Raw genomic sequence first — 17,043 nt, forward strand, 5'->3', positions numbered from 1 at the left:
TCCCGCGGCCGCCCCCCTACCAGCTCTCCGCCGGCCGCCGCTCTGCAGCCCAGCCCGTGAGCCCGGCCCCGCCGCCGCTCCCGGCCCCGCCCCGCTCCCTCGACGCCAGCGGGGCGCGGGCGGAGCCGCTGCGTGTCCGCCCGGAACCACGGGAAGGGACCGGCCCGCCGCGGGGAAGTCGCGTCCCGGGAATCCGCGCCTGGAACCTCCGTTCCGGGTCGCGACGGTCCTGGCCCCCGGCTCTTCACGACACAGAATGTCCTGAGCTGGAAGGGACCCAGAAAGATCATCGATTCCAACTCCCAGCCCTGCACAGCACCATCCCCAAGAGTCCACCAAGGGCCCGAGAGCCTTATCCAAACGCTATTCGAGCTCTGCCAAGCTTAGTGCCATAATCACGTCCCTGGGGAGCCTGGTCAGTGTCCAACCACCCTCTGGGGAAATCTCTTGCTCATACCCAACCTAAACCCCCGCGACACAGCTTCAGGCCATTTCCTTGGGTCCTGTCACTGGTCTCCACAGAGAAGAGATCAGTGTCTGCCCCTCTGCTTCCCATCGTGAGGAGGGGAGGCTGATGAAGTTTCTCCTCCATCCAACCAGTGTATGGATGTATCCGGTGTAAATTCTGGAGGCTCTGTAAGGAGGGAGCTGCCCTGTGTATCCACACTGATGTGCAGTGCTTCAGCAGTGGCTCAATCTTTCTCCAGGGAAAATAATAGCATCCCTTACCCATTCCATGTCACAGCCAAGGGTGGTGAGGCGGAGCAATTATGGACTCAAATCTGCTTGCCTGCTTTGTACAACACCTTTGTGAAGAAGCCATTAAACCCCTCCAAAACAGAGCAAGTGCAAGGTGAAACATTGTGGTTTAACAGCCATGACTATAAAAGCTTCAAAACGAGTCTGAGGTCGTCTGTACCATCTCCTGGAAAATGTTGTGTGGAGGGTTTCGCTGTTCCCCAGAAGTCACACTCCCAGGTCATGCACAAACTGAGAAGCGCTGTTGCATCTCTCTGTAGGTTCCTTAATTGGTGACAGCCACAGGCAGCAAAAAAGCAGTCAGGGAAGTCACTCTCTATTTCCCACCAGAGAAAAAGCAGAGGAAGACTCAATCAAAATATTTCAAGCTAATATAATATAGAACCAGCAATGTGCTCTCTCCAGCAATGTAGCTGAAAGAGGGATTCTAGAAGATGCATTGTGATTTTTTACAACCCTGGCTTCCCAGATCTGCATGGGGAGGGTGTAACAATTCTGCTGTAACAGTTGGTGAGGGTGGGATTCAGGGTTCACCTCACCCACTCTGAAAGCCATTCATCCCACTGGAATGGTTCAGCTGTGCTTTCTCTGTCAGCAGAGAGAAAACAGGAACCACCAAAGAACATCCCATCTTCCAGTGGGCATGCTAAGATGTATGCTGTTGGCACCCACTCTCACAAGAAATCACTTCCTCCTCTAATTTTTGGGGAGATTATAAGCTTCAGCACTCTTCTGCAGATCTACTGCAGCCTTTCTGAGGCTGGAGTCCTAGCAAAGTTGGTCTCCAAACATCCACCCTCATATTCCAAAACAATGACAGAGAGATTGAGAAATAACTGCAGTATCGGCTGAAAAGCATGAGGAACAATGATCACTCACAGCATCCTCAGGTGCCAAATTGCACTAAACCAAAGAGCAGTTACTGCAGGGTGGAGTGCTGGCAGTGATGGGGTGTGTGGGCTGCTGGCCTGACCTCATGTCCTAAATACCTCGACTTTTCATAAAAAAAATTGTCAAAATACTCACCTGAGACATGCAGACAAGCTATCCAGGATAGTGCATCTTGTAGAGTGGAAGAAAATGCCACAGGAGAAGAAATATTAAATACATAGATTTATTATGTTTTTTTTTCTTACAAATATTTCATTACTTTCATTGAAATAAAAATAAAGTAACAGAACCCTTTGTTAAGTTTGCCTTTGAAGCAATGGCTATTGGCAATACACTTTTAAGACAAAACCAACACTATACAAAAAAAAGGGCCATTTAAATAAAGGACATAATAATAATAATAATAATAATAATAATAATAATAATAATAATAATGTGCTAAAAGCTAAATCAATATCCACAAGGAAGAGGGAATGCTGTAGTGTGTAGAGCAGGTATAGGACATGCTTTGTAGAGCTGTTAATTGTGTTATGTACTAAAGGAAGAACATGATGGCTTTGGTGCACTTAAATAAAAAATACTACAAAGCATTCTCCCCAGTGTCCATTTTTCTGTGCAATCTTTGTCACCTTCAATAGTAGAAGCAGCCAAATGCAGCCACCACGCAAAACAGGCTGTCCTGGGGAAAAGAGAGAAAGGCTCTGTGTTAGTCAAGGCAAGCTTTTTCCTAGTCTGGAACAGAAACAGGCAAATCTCAGGGAACATTTCGACCAGAGCATAACTATATGATAATATATTGCAATTTTCTGTCTTTTATTTAAGTTTCTTCTTCACCTCACTTGTGGTGTAACCCACATCAGTGCATCTGAATGCCAGAAGTGCCTCAATTTCCTCCATCCACACACCCACAGGTGTCTAGGTGACAGTATTTTAAGTAAAACCTTGACTTTGGCTCAATCCTGGATTCCAGCCATGATCCATGACTGTAGTTCAGCAAAGCATGTAAGAAAAGACTATCTCTTGTGCTTTCTCTCCCCACCAGTAAAATGGTGTGACTTTTGAACTGTACTGTGTCACCTACTCAGGAGAGAACTTTTACTATGCTGACTGTTATATCTAAGTATGTTTTGTGAATAAGGATGTAAATCAGGCTGTTTCAATAATCTTGATTCCTTCCTTCTAGTAGTTGTTTCTTTTCTGCTCCATATTTAAGGTCATTCTGCCTCTCATACAAAAGCAAGTTTGCACTTCCCATGGGAATCCAGCCCATACTTACATTAATGAACACGTCGTGAGCGCAGCTGTCAGTGTCAGCATCCCAGAAACATCGTGCAGCCATACTAGACAAAGGAGCCAGACAGGGACATTACCCAGAGTTCATGTGTAATGACCTAAGTGATCACAGATACTTCCCTTCAAAACCAAACTGAGCCTGCTTTAAAGGTAATGGAATTGGGAAGTGTGCTCCTGGATACCAAGCCTAGTTTTCTACTGCTGAATTCTACCCACATGCTCTGTCTGTATGAGCTCCACCTTCAAACTCATCAGCTCTCAACCCTGCCATGTTCACTGAGCAGCAGGGCTTGAAACCTCATTGCTATGGTGCTTAAGAATCTTTGACTTCTGGCCTATGCATATCAGTGGCTAATTTAGCTGATTTGTTCTTGTCCTTCACCTCCTGCACCCTCATGGTACATAACCAGCTTATTTATGGGGACCTATCGTATTCCTTGGCAGATGCCGTGCTACAAGACCATGACCTCTTCAAGTCTTTTCGTACCTATACCCTCTGTTCCCTGACTATTCTGATGAACTCCCACACCCAAGCCCTATCCTGAGGACAAACAACCAGACCATAACAGGATATTGCATATGAGACCTTGCTACTGCCTTGTCTAAAGGCACTGACATTCCCTTTTCTCTGCTGCAAGTGTCCCAGTTCCTGCCTGCCCCAGCCAGCCTCAGCTGACAGGATTCCTTTTGGGGCACAGTTCCATAATGTATAACTGACTGTACTAAGGTGTATTTTGCATTAAGGATGTCAGTGATTGTGCTTTAATCTTGTCTCCTGTCTGTTGCAAACTGGAAAATTTCCCCAATTACTTTGTCAGCCTGTGTGGCTGGACGTCACATTTCTGATCAGACCACCTGAACATTGAACTGTTCACCCTGGTACAGTGCTTCTGGAGCAGTCTGCCTGTAGACAGATATTCCTGACAAAAGCCTGAGCAGCAGGTACAGATATTCCCCTCTGACCTCCAGAACAGGGAGGCAACAGATCTGATTACAGCTCTGCTGCACTTATCTTCTGCTGGAGTACCAGACACAATAATAAAGGTAAGCCCAGCAGATAAAGCACATAAAGCTTGTGAGCATTCCCTTTTGTCTTCTCCCTACCCACTAGTAATGGAAAGCTACAGCCCACTACTGCAGCCATGAGGAATTATTTTGTCTGACTGCAGGCATCTGGAGGTGACTGCAAGAACCCACAGGGGAATCTAGGCTTGGTTCCCATGACAGTATTGCAGGGGTATTAGAGAATTTGAAACTTCTGAAAAACGTAAATGAAGTGCTTATGGAAGTTTTCTGGCTTTACACAGAAGAGAGTTACCATGGCTTTTGTGCTCCAGCAGGGCCTTGGGAATGGATGGGGGTATACCCCAATTCATCATGAATACAACACAAAATGCTTTTGCCTCAAAAATTATTTTCAGGATTTCAGCTTGCTAAGAACCACCATGGAGCAAATTATCACTGGCTAATTCAACTAGTCACAACCTAAGCACTCAAGCTGCCACTAAAAGAGAAAAGAAAGAGATTTACACTTTATCATGCCTAAACCCAAAAACTATGATAGAAATACATTTAGAAAATGCAAAACTTACTTCACTCCTTCTCCTCTCTGCTCTCCAATGACAACTTGCACCACCATCTTGTACCTGTCAAATCCCTCCTCTGGAGAGAGAAAAAAATAATAGTGAGAGAAATAGCTTTTTAAAAATATGAGCCCAAAACACGGCCCTGAAAGCTAAAGACTTATGGCTACAAAGCAAGTGGCTGTAGAAGCCTATGCAAGTAGCCAAGTGGACAGACTGCCTTGCAAAGCTTCATTTTCCTAGTGTGGAGTACCATGGTTTTGCTGGAGTTGAAGGGTGAACACAGTAGTTGGCATCCATCAAAAAATGCATCTAAGGCACAAGACATGCCTGAGCAGACACAGTGTGTGTCAGCATTCTGCTTTGATAACTTTCAAGAACTGGCCACATGGAAAGAACAGAAATAAGGCTGCTGATGGACAAAATGTTATTTGAAAAAAACTGACTTATTTTAAAACTTTTTAAATGCAAAGGTATTGTGAGATTCTTCTGCCACACAGGTGTTTCCTTTGCTTCTGAGTGGTATAAAAGGCCACATATTATTTATGTGTCTTCAGAGATGTGCTATTGTTTCACAACAGTAGAGAGGTACCTCTAGGGCACAGGCCAAATCTAATCAGGCCATGGCAATGTTCCAGAAGCCAAATCAGAGCAAGCATGTTAAAAATCAAACATAAATCCCAATGCCTGTCTTCAACAAAGAAGTGTCCTGGGACGACTCCAGCACCCTGTTTCCACTGGAGGACTGAACACAGCACGCTGGCTCTGCTAACATCCAACACGTCAATGCTTATCAGAGATGCCAGCTGATAAGAGTGGCCACCCTGGGCCAGCCTCACTTCAGGCTGCTGCCACTGTGGTTACACGTTACTGAAGCCAAGCAGAGGAGCTCAGCATGAACATTGCTGCTGCTGGCTTTAAAGCAGATGTGTAATTCTGGGAGAACCACAGATCCACCGCTCCTGCCAGAGGTGACCATGTGGCTGTGCCATCACGTCAGGCCAGCCAAGCAGATGGAGCACCAGCCTGTCCCCAGGAGGAAAGGAAAAAAGTGTCCCTGCCAGCACACACATCCATATACTCGTTCCAGAACAGAACTCAGGAAACACCTGCTGGTGCCTGCACTTTTCTTCTTGAACTCAAAAATTTTTTAGGGCATTCTGTGCAGCAGCACCACCTTTTTCCAGTGCTGTAAGGCTGTAGTCACACTCTTCCTTGGCTGACTGCTTCTCTCTTCCCTTTCCCCATGTCCCCTCAGTCTTGTTCTGATCTCCACTGCTATTCCAGCTCTGATCTACCTCAAAGCAGACAGAAAAAAGTGCAGGACTGGTTCTGTTTATGGAAGCAAGAAGCAATGAAGCATCACTTCTTTCTTCTTTCTAATGCAGCTTCCAAGCTGCAGACCCTCCAAGGCTGACATCACACACCTGCCAAGCTATACAAGAAACAAATATTGCCTGCTTGAATTAGGTCTCCAGTTCCTTAGGCAAGGAATGTACATATATAGGACAGATTGCTACATACCAGCACACTCAAGTCAGCCAACGGGGAAGGAGTAAGTTTCAATAATAAAGGAAGAAAGAGAGATCTTTTCAAAAGGAAGAGGACATGGCAAGAAATGAAATTACATTCCCCACAAACCTCCTCACCTTTCAGTCTGTCTTTTATTGTCTCTGATAAAGATTTTGTAAGCTCAGGAATTTCTTCTGGGATGTACTGTACGTTGGTGAGCTTCTCCTTCAGTATCACATGGATGCATTCTTTTACTGCGGATGACTTAAACCTATCATGGCAAAAAAAAAAAAAGAAAATAAAAAAAATAGTGCAACAGAAAGCTCAGGAAGTTCACACAATGCATAGAAACATACGCAATGCCACGCGGGAAAAGACAGCTTTTAGGGATTAGAGAAAAATGACAAGCCATGGGGGAAAAAGCCCCGCTAAAATGGAGGTGTTGCCAAAAGCCAAACACCTATCAACAGGGTGAAACCATCCCCACTGGAAGTTTCAGCATCCCCCAGTTGAGTGGGTGTCAAAGCTGGTCTGGAAGCCCGGTGCCCTCCGATCCCCAAACTCCCGATGCTCCCCATTCCCAGCACATTTCCCACGCCGCCTCAGACCAGCCCCTCACGCCCAGGGCCGCCCTCCCCGGCATTCCCACCGCAGCTCCCGCATTCTTTGGGCGCTAGCACCCCAGTCGCCGGCGGTCTCACCGGTGCTGGAGGCCGGGCCGCAGGCTATACGTGTTCCCGGCCCCTTCGTCCGGGCCCAGCTCGCCCATGGCCCCCGCTGGCCCCGGCGTTGGTTACCGGGACAACCGCGGCCGCTTCCGCCGCTTCCGCCGCCCGGTCCGCGCGTCACCGCCCCGGGAGCCCGCGGAGCGCGGTGCGGCTGCTGCTGCTGCTGCTGCTGCTGCTGCTGCTGCTGCTGCTGCTGCTGCTGCTGCTGCTGCTGCTGCTGGGGCTTACTGCGCTCTGTGTTTTACCTTCCCGCAGCCTATGGTATCGCTCTGTGGGGGAAAAAAAAAAAAAAAAAATAAATGGTCAATTTTTGCAATGAAAAAGACTTGTACAATGAAGTTGTAATAAGAACGACATAAGAATTGTTCATTAAAATAAAAGGACTACCAGGAGTTAAAGAAAATAACAGAAAATAGAACCGGATTTAAGAGAGCAGAAGTCAGGCACCCGTAGCCCACAAGAATGTCTTGATACGATTAGTTTTAGCTGAGCTAGTTAACCGTACCTAAGTATCCCTTGTGCAATGTGTAAAAAGGATCTACTGGTTAGGCAGAGGTTCATAGGTCAAGATACAGCTGCAAGGAAGAGGAGTCTTCTTCATTCCAACGACCACCGGAGGGCAAAGTACGACCCCTATCAACAGGCAGCGCAAGGGCAGACACGATTGCAAAAGGGACACGTACACCAGGAACAAGGGGTATAAAGCCCAAAGGACTGAGAGAGGAAAGTGCGCGCCGTTGGTGGAGCGCTAACTCCCGGCTGCCCAGCGCTGCTTTTGCTTGTTACCGCTTGCTTAATAAATTCCACTGCTTGATGTACAATTGGCTCTGAGTCAGTGTGTGTGATGAACATTTATAACAAAGTAGTTGGTAAATAATTGCAGGGTATTTTAATAACTGTAGTAATTGCAAAATTTTACAACGGCCTGTAGAAGATGCTGAGGTGCTGGAGCAAGCCCAGAGAAGGGCGGTGGAGCTGGGGAAGGTTTTGGAGCACAAATCCTCTGAGGAGCAGCTGAGGGAGCTGGGGGTGTTTAGTCTGGAGGAAAGGAGGCTCAGGGGGAAACTTACCCCTCTCTACAACTCCCTGAAAGGAGGATGGAGCCAGGTGGGGGTCAGCCCCTTCTCCCAGACAACCAGCATGAGGGGGCACAGCTGCTCCAGGGGAGCTTTATGTGGGACATTAGAAGGAATTTCTTAATCATAGAAAGGGTGGTGAATGTTGGAATGGAGTACCTAGGGAGGTGGTGGAGTCACTGTCCCTGGAGGTGTTTAAAGAAAGACTGGACGTGGCACTTAGTGCCATGCTGTAGTTGTCATGGTGGTGTTCAGTCATAGGTTGGATGTGATGATCTCAGAGGTCTTCCCAGCCAGATTGATTCTGTGATTCTGTAACTAAAGGGTTTGAAGAGGTTGCTGCCTGGGGTGTGGCAGGAGGTATGATGGGGAGAGAATGGGGTAAGACAACCTGGCCTCACTGGGTGCTTCCCGGTGCCCCCCTCCTGCCCCAAACCAGCACCCCTGCACTCAGCCTTGCCCAGGGCTTGCAAGGCTGCCTTCCTGCCTCTGTACCACACACCCCAGACATCAGGGGGATATCCCAGCCTTGCTCCTTTCCTCTGGCAACCTCTTAAATCCTCCACACAGCCTAAAATTCTTTCTCTCCAAAACCCTACTCCTTGCACCCTTTTCCCTGCCCATGGCTGCTGTGTGTCCCAGGGAAGGCTGCATGTGTTGCAGCCCCTGCTGAGAAGCTGACATTCTGTTTCCTCTGCAGTTTATCTCCAAGCAGCGATCTTTGCAATCGATTGTGCTTCCCACGTGCAGCGGATGACGGCTGAGAAAGGTCCCTGTATGCCTCACCCAGCTCCGAATGGAAACAGTGTGAAGGCACAGCCAGTGCTGCTGTGGACTGTGCTGCTGCCATGGATGAGAGGCTGGGGGGGGCCCATAAGCTGTGACAGGGCTGGGTGTGCCTGGAGGTGCCCCTTGGGTAGAGGAGGTGTGAGGTCGCACCAGGAGGAAAGGGGTACCACTGCCAGAGTTTTGCTTGGGATGCACAGGCATATCCCAACTGGTGCCAGATCCTGCCCCAACCTGCTCTGAGCATAGATGGGCTGCTGAGACCCTGAGCAGCAGCAGGTCCTAATTTCCACAGACTTTACCAGCACCTCTTGCTAAAGGTGGACTGTCAGAGTCCTTAGTGCCACTGGGCTGGGTGTCAGCCAGCAGGAACACTCACTGCCATGCTGCAGGTGACACTGGTCCCTTGCCATACCAATGTGGCACCTTCCCATTACAGTTATCATTGCTCTGCCCAGCCCTGCAGGTTTATGCTTGTTAAAGGAACACTTTTATATCTCTGTTCCATCCCTCTACTTACTCACTGCTTACCGCTGCTTACTCACACCCACAGGACGCTGCCTGTCCCAACAGGGTCAGATCTTGCTGCTCATGCGAATCATTTGTGGAGACCTTCATAATTTCTGAGAAGTATCTGAAAGACCTCAAGGCTTTGTGTTTATTTGCAAACACTATTAACCATTTCCTCTTCTCACCTCAGCCACTCGGCTCCCGCCTGGGTCAGACCCACAGATGTAAATTCAGTTAAACTGTTGGGGGAAGGATCTTTGGAACGCGTGGGCTTCTTTTCCTCTTTTTGTAGCAGTTTGTGTTTCCTCTTTAACTTGGAAACCTATGCTTTCTCTGGACTTCAAGGTTAGGCAGCTTTGGGCTTCAGTCAGTTCCATCAGAGATGTTTGATCACATCTGTCTTTTATTTCTTCCAATTTTTCAGTGCTCCTTAAATACCCCACATACTTTTAAACCATTTTGGGGCTGATGTTCAACCCTTTGAGGTGAGTGCTCAGGTGATAGCTGTGTGCCCCAACAGTGATGGCTGCAGAAGACCAGGCCCTCCTCTAGGTCTCAGCTGTGTTGATGGAACTCACCAGCATCTGGTTGAAGAAAAACCATGACATTTGTGGTCCAATGAACCGGTGTGACATGTGCTTGCTGAAGTTGCTGTTTCTTAGTTTGAAACAGCAAACTGTCTTCTCACTTATTTCTACTTATCCTTCCTTTTTAGCCTTTGTTTTCATCTTTTGGTGGCCAAATAGGAAAGGACTATCCTATGCAATTTGCCATGCTCCAGCTCACAGAAAAAAAAAATACATTTTTTAAGCACCAAAGGACCTTTTTATGACCATGTCAGCAAACCCCAAGATGTACCATCCACCCCACTGGGCTGGAGGGGATTTACCAGCATGAGCAGGGAGCTGCATCATGGTTGGAGCCAGGCTGTTTTCTTCGTGCTGGAGAACCTGGTGGAGGAACCAGAGTGAACTGTGCTGGTCTGGCAGGGTGCAGGCAGAGTTCAAAGCCTGCCTGAAGCCCTGGGGCTGCTGCAGGGTTGGGGCCAGGCTCCTCTGTAATGCTGACACCTGAGGCTGGCACTGCTGCTCACTTCACTTTTCTCCACAGCAGCTTCCTACCAGCTTCCTTGATATTTTCTTTTATTCTTTTCATCACTGTGGGTTTTTTTTTTTCAGAGAAAAGGGCATCTTGCTGTTGTTGGTTTCTCATGGACACGGCAGCATCCCCACCTTGGGTACCAGTTTATACCTATTTCAAGTGCGCACTGGAAAGTTTGAGCAATTCATGCTATGATTCTAATAAACCTTCTGCTGCTGCTGCATGGGGTGGGGATGATGAGACAGTTTTTCCTGCCTATCCCTGGCTTGCTGAGTTGTGATCTTGCTGGTGATACCCATCACATCTTCACCTCTAGAAACCAAAACATATGGCAAGTGCCAAAGAAGCCTCCCCACATCTGGCCCAAGTGCCTGGTGTCACCATTTGGGGACATAAAGCCTGAAGGTGGAAAAGCCTCCTTGCTGTCAGCTTCCTTATTTCCTGGAGTTCAGTTTAGTTTAGTTCAGTCAGGGTTTTTTTTTAGTGAGAATCCAGGAATTTATGAAGAAAGAGGTGATGTCCAAGTCAAAACCCATGTGTACCCTTGCACATGGTGGAGAGCACTCCCTTTGCCACCCATCCAGGCAGCATGGTTGCCTCTGGCCAAGTGGTGTAGAGAGGTGACAAGGTGGGCACGGCACCCAGCCTTGCTCTGCAGGTCAAGCAGTGCCAGCAGCTCATGAGGAAGTAGTGATGCTGCAATGCCAGGAGGAGACTGGAAATGAGGACCAAGACAGGCTGGACTGAGCCACCCTCCCAGGGTGAGACCTGTCTGCCCCAGCTCAGAACCCCCTCCTTGGCTATCCCAGTTTGGCCGTCCTGGTGGTATTGGGTTAATGGATGAACTTAATGGTCTTAGAGGTCTTTTCCAATCTCAGTGATTCTATGATTTCATGATTCTATGAAATTAGGGGTGCCTGCCCCAGCCTACTCACCTGCCAGGGACATGTTTGAGAGTGAGAGGTCACCAAGCCCCAGCCCCACATCTTGTTTCTGAAAGCTTGGAAAAATAACAAAGTCATCATTAGAATCACATCCTTTTCCCCAGTTATTAATTTTCCCCTGAAACTTTCCAAAACTGTGGGGCACTGGGGCTGTGTTCTAGAGATATGGAGGAGTGTGCTTTCACCACTGGTTATTTCCTATGCCAGTATTAGTCAGTGTGGTGAGCAGGTAGCATGGAAGGCAAAAAAAATTACAGAAGTCTTCTGCAAATGTCACACCTGTAACAGCACCTTGGCCCTGGGCATCTTGCTCTCTTCAAATCTGAAAGAAACACACCTAAGGAGGCAGAACTCATCTTCCTTCCCCTCCTCCTCATCTCCCATCCCATCCCATCCCATCCCATCCCATCCCATCCCATCCCATCCCATCCCATCCCATCCCATCCCATCCCGGTGGGAGAAGCCTACCAATAGGTGCCCCATGGCTGCTCAGACCCTATCTACCCAGTGCCACATGTCCCACAACCCCACTTCCTTGGGCACCCAGTGGGAGCACCTGTGGATACCTGGGAACCCAAGACTGCTTTTACTTATGGGCCAGGCTCAGAGCTGAGGACATGTCCCTTGTAGTCCCTGCCTCCTCCATCCCTGGAAGCTTTCCCCAAAAAGGGTGCAGGCTCAGAGGTGCCCACTGCTTGGCAGCTGAATACCTATGTCGGAACATGTCAGGAGCACTCAGGGAGGGGAAGGGGCCAGCTCTGGCTCAGCTGATCCTTTCCTCTGTGGGGAGGAAGCTGGGGGCGGGAGGCAGCCTGGGTTTCCCTCTGGGGCAGAGATGTGCATGTTTCATTTCCACCCAGCTCTTGCTGTTTACGGCAGAGAACAAGCTGCTGCTGTGGGGAAGGAAGCACAGAGAGAGCCGGGAAGAGCACAGCACCTCCCGCCTGCCTGGGCAGGGGACAGAGCGGCTCACCATGGCTCCAGGTGCCTCGAAGAAGGTGTGGGGCAGCGTGGAGGTGGCCCTGGCTGACCTCTGTGCCATCTTGCTCTGCTGTGGGCCCTTGCTCACCTGCTGCCACCAGGGTAGGTACAGGAGTGTGGCAGGCTCGCTGGCATGGCCATGTTGTTTGCAGCTGGTGGAAAATGTCTAAGGGCTGGGAGCTTTGTAGTTAAAAATTATGTCTGGCATCAAGAAGGCAGAAAACCCAAAGCTTTTGGCTATGTGCAGCTGAAGCAAAGAACTTGGGGATTCTTGGGGCAGAAATGGGATTAAAGGATGGAGAAGGGGACAGGTCCGCAGCACACAGTTCTGACACCACAGCTGTGTTGTGACACAGTGGCGGTGGTTGGAGTTTGGTGTTGAGCTTATGGGTTTGCCAGTGGAGTGTGGGGTTTTCTTTCTAGCTCTCATGGCTTCAGTCTGTGCCCTTGGGCGGCAACTCCTGGTTTTGTGTTGATCCTGAGGGATCCAGGGTCCTTGCTCTTGGTGAACTTTGTGGGAGAAAGAGAGGTTGAAGAGAAGGTGTGAGTCTGGGCAGGGTGAATGAGAGATCTGGTGAAGCTGTGTCTCCCCTTCCTTGCAGACCACTGTTTCTTTGGTGGATTCGTGTATTTTTTGCCTTGAGAGTGGGCAGAGGGCTGGGTGTCTCTTGAAGAAGATGTTACCTCTGGAGCTAGGAAGATACAGGAAAACATGTAAACCCAACATCTACTTTAAGAAGTCCTCCAAACGCTTCATTCATTGTTGGCAGTGGTGCTAGTATGAGATAAAGCCCTGAACTTGCCAAGTATTTCCTGTTAAACAGAAGAAATCCAAAGCACGGCAAAAATTCCATCTCTTGGTGTGGACACTGCCACAGCAAGTGCTGCCTGCAAGAACTGGGACACTTCCTCCCTCCTCCTGTTTGGTCTCATCCCTTATTTCTCAGCTCAGTTTTCCATCTGATCTTGCATTTATTCACAGAATTCCCAGGTTCCTTTTCTGGTTGGTGATGCTGAGGTTATGGTCCTATGGCCTCAGGCCAGAGTTGGAGGGCTGGGAGGCACTTTCTGACTCTGCCTGCAAGCCCTGGGGCTGCTATTGGTGGTGGAGATTTCTGAAAAGGGAGGGTAGATGTCCTTTGACAAGGACTTTTCAAAGCCGTAATGGTTTGAATATCTTGGTCAGATGATCCATGTGAAAAATGCTCCTTCCGACTTTTCTCTGCTCTGAACAGAAATTAATGCAACAGCAGCCGTGTTCTGCTGTGTGGTACTGGCTGAAGCACGACACTGTGTGCCTGGCCCATGTTCACAGCTTCCCCACCACCGGGATAATGGGCAGGGCTGGTGCTAAAGCAGAGGAGCCTGTGGCTGTGGCTGACTGGATTTTGTGTTGGGAACAGCCTGGCAAGCCCAGCTGGAACCCCAGGGCCTGGTTGCCTCCACGTAAGGAGGGGACAGGCCCCAGATAAGCTCCAGGTTGTTCTGCCCTGTCAGGTGGTCTCAGGCTGGAGATGACAAATACTGTACCATAGGCAGCCCCTGCCTGCTCTGAGCTCCCAGCATTGTGTAGTGGGGAGAGCCAGAGCATCCCAGCAGGCAGCCAGGTATGTGATGGGCTGCATCACAGGACATTGCCCCAACCTGGGACTCACTTTCAGAGTCAGCCGCAACAGGAAAGCGGATGACTCAGACATTAAAATACAGCATATATTTAAAAATAATACAACCCCCAAGGTCTGTTTTCCCCGGTACCGGTGTTCAGTATTAATTTTAGGTAGCCCAGAACACAATTTGGTATGCTGAAACCATTTCACAATACAGCTACTAACTCTGAGAGTCCCTCTCCAGCCCCAGTCCTACTGGCACATATTTGGAATGGGAGACACATGGGCTGATGTACCTGCCCTTGTCCCAGAGTGATGATGTGGACTGGGCTTGCAACCCTGGCTCCCACACAGGGGTATGGCTGTTTCTGAGACCTGTGCCTGCTGTAACCATGTCTGCTTCTTGTTTCCTCTTTCCCAAATAGTGACCATCTGCCCAAAAGAGTTAGATTGCCCTGAAGGTAGCAAAGCCACCTTCTTCTGCCATATCTCCATGGAGAATGACTCTGGTTCAGAGTACAACCTCAATTGGTACAAGGAGACCATACACAGCCAAGCCCAAAAAACTGCTGAGATCAGCCGATATGAGCCCGTTGTGGAGACAGAGAAGTACCGGCTCAGCAACAACCATCCTGTCTTTAAGATTGAGATCCTGAACCTCCACCAGAATGACTCGGGCTCCTACTACTGTGGATTGATCACCTTCTTTGAGCCTGATAAAGTGACGGAGAGCAACCCGTCCCGGCTGATAGTCACAGGTCAGCCAATCCCATTGTAGCTCCAGGGCTTAAGGCAGGCAGTAACCTGCTGGCAGCAGACTTGACTTGGGTCAGGAGAGCACAACCCTGCCCTGTCCCCTCTCCTTTGCACCCTGGAGGAGTAATGGGACCATGACAGCCTACCTGGCACTGAGCCCTTTCTGAGGGGCCCCATGTTTCCCTGCTGCCTTTCACAAGGACTGTAGAGGCCATGTTACACTCCTGACCTGCTGTTTTGTTCTCACTTTTGTGAATGGCTATTGCAGCAGTCCCCCCGATGAATGCCACTGATGAGGAAGAGATGGAGGAAGGCAGCCCCTCAGAGCACATCAAGGCCATGCTGCTGGGCATCCTTGTGCTGGCTGGAGTGGTTGTGCTGCTGATCTTCGGCTACCTCATCTTCACGTACAGGAGAGGAGGTACGATTCCCCTGGACTCTATGCAAACCCAGTTTGGGACCTAGGGTCAGCCAGATGTCTGCAGCTGCCTGGGGTAAAGGGACTGGTTAAATGTACTAAACTCAGCTGTGGCATACCCCTGTGAGACAGATATCTCCATGACTGGGGGAGAGGGGTGCTCTGAGCCCTACCTGCCCTTTGTAGAGTCCCCAGACCACATGCAGTGTCTCTACACCACTCATTAGTGTGGTGCCTTAATGGTGTACTTGAATACCTCCCATGCACCTTGCCTAGGTACCTTTGGAGCACTTCACCCTGCTGCAGCACAGGGCATTGCCTCAGACTGACCACAGGCACCCAGGGAGACTCTCACAGAGAGTTCTGCTGCACTCCGCTAATCCAAATTAAACCAGACTGTGGTCTGGTGTCTCACTTGTCCTTGTAATGCTCAGGGTGTTAGATCCTGTGGACAAAGAGGATGTGTGGTGAAAAGGCTGTGGTGTCCGGTGCTTTTTAGAGCAAGGATGGGGGTGGGCCAGCTTACATGGCACACAAACCTCCTCTAACCAAATGTGTTACTTTGCAGAAGTGCAGAAACCACCAAGTGAAAACATGCCAGAGGGGAGTTTTCCACCTCTGTCAACCTACTGTGCTGCAGGAGAGCACTGTGGCATCATTGGGGTGAGGAGAGTGCTGGGCCTCCCTTTATCAGCTCTTCACAAGCATCTCACTTCTTCTGTCTTCTCTGCTGCTGCTTGATCTTTCCTGCACAGCTACAACTGCCTTTCTGCATCTGCAGCAGCACAGCCCCACCACAAAATCAAAATAAAACTACCCAAGATGAGATGGACTCTCTAGTCCAATTCTTCAAAGCAGGCTTATCTTTGACAGTGGATTATATTGCTGTAGAAGATGGGAGGATGTTTCCCTCCAATATATCAAGCTAAAATTTATTTTGCTGAAGCTGGTGCTTGTTTTCCTCTCTCTTTAGCCAGGCACCTCTAGGAGGGATTTTTCTCCATCTTCTCTCCAACCCCATTCATTAGGTGGCTGAAGGGGGTGTGTAGGCTGCCCTTTGCTCTCTCCTCACTGGGCTGAGCAAACTCAGCCCTAGGCTCTTCTCCAGAGCACTGTGCCACCTTGGAGCCCAATGGAGAAGTGGGAAGAGGAGGCTCCTACCACAGCCCTGTCTTCCATGGCCAGGCAGGCAGAGTCCAGCCTGCCTGCAGTGGCAGAGAGCTGAGAGCCCAAGGCTCATGATGTGGTTCATCTGTGCATGTTCTACCCCAGGTCTGTGCATCTTTCTGCTGTGCATCACTCTCACCCTTGCAGAATGCTTCAGAGCTGATTTTGGCACTTGTTGTAAGAAGGGGCTTGCACTGGGGATGGTGGGTACCTCCAGATGTTGAACCACCACGATGGGGTTACCTTGCAGAAGGAAGAGAAGCCCCCCGAGGTGACCATATCCACTGTGGACTATGGTGTGCTGGAGTTTCAGAGGGACCAGTGCACCTCGGTGCCCCCCAAGACTTGGCCAGGTGAGCAGATTGAATATGCCACCATCATCTTCCCTGAGGAGAAACCTGTCACACCAGAGCGTGGGAAGAAACACCTGGATGAGAGGACTCGACAGCAGCCATCACAGCCCTGATGAGGGTCAGGGTGGCACCTCACAAGGGTGTGGGCATCAACAGGCTACCCCAGTCCATCACTCTGGAAAAAATCCAGTGTATCAGGACTAAAACAACAGAGATGCTGCTGCTGGAGTTGGTATTGAACAGTCCTGGCCACAATTATTGTGGCCATGGGGTGAGTACCACAGGATGATGAAGGTCCCTGCTGTGCTCCATGTGTTGCCTCTTCACTCAGGGCAGGGAGGTTGGGCTGGGGCAGAGCAGTGATGCCAACAGGTCTGTCCCAAAGGTGATATACATTATGCTTTGGTTTTCTACCTCCACCCAGTGCTCTCTGGAGTGGCCATGCTGCTTCCCTGCCCCAGGTCTGAACCAGCTATCAAAGAATGAGTGTTGAAGGAAATGCTGAACGTTAGAACTGGAATGAATGCTGTGAGATATTGCTCATGGGACCCCAGGAATTCTAGCAAGCTTCTCCTTGC

The 17,043-nt window shown here is 49.4% G+C and overlaps 2 protein-coding genes across 2 annotated transcripts; one reads left to right on the forward strand and one right to left on the reverse strand.

Annotated features, from left to right (window-relative positions):
- Nucleotides 1-2,281: 2,281 nt before the first annotated feature.
- Nucleotides 2,282-6,807, reverse strand: DYNLT2B (dynein light chain Tctex-type 2B). The gene is made up of 5 exons (XM_062498876.1): nt 6,740-6,807; nt 6,176-6,309; nt 4,536-4,605; nt 2,927-2,990; nt 2,282-2,329 (listed from the first exon to the last, which is right to left on the reverse strand). Exons 1-5 carry the CDS (start codon nt 6,805-6,807, stop codon nt 2,282-2,284), a joined length of 384 nt encoding a protein of 127 aa, XP_062354860.1.
- Nucleotides 6,808-12,157: 5,350 nt separating this feature from the next.
- On the forward strand, nt 12,158-16,578 carry PDCD1 (programmed cell death 1). The gene is made up of 5 exons (XM_062498864.1): nt 12,158-12,266; nt 14,197-14,529; nt 14,796-14,948; nt 15,514-15,544; nt 16,359-16,578. Exons 1-5 carry the CDS (start codon nt 12,158-12,160, stop codon nt 16,576-16,578), a joined length of 846 nt encoding a protein of 281 aa, XP_062354848.1.
- Nucleotides 16,579-17,043: the final 465 nt, after the last annotated feature.

Source organism: Cinclus cinclus, chromosome 10 (assembly GCF_963662255.1).
Source record: "Cinclus cinclus chromosome 10, bCinCin1.1, whole genome shotgun sequence".
In the NCBI taxonomy this organism is placed as follows: domain Eukaryota; kingdom Metazoa; phylum Chordata; class Aves; order Passeriformes; family Cinclidae; genus Cinclus; species Cinclus cinclus.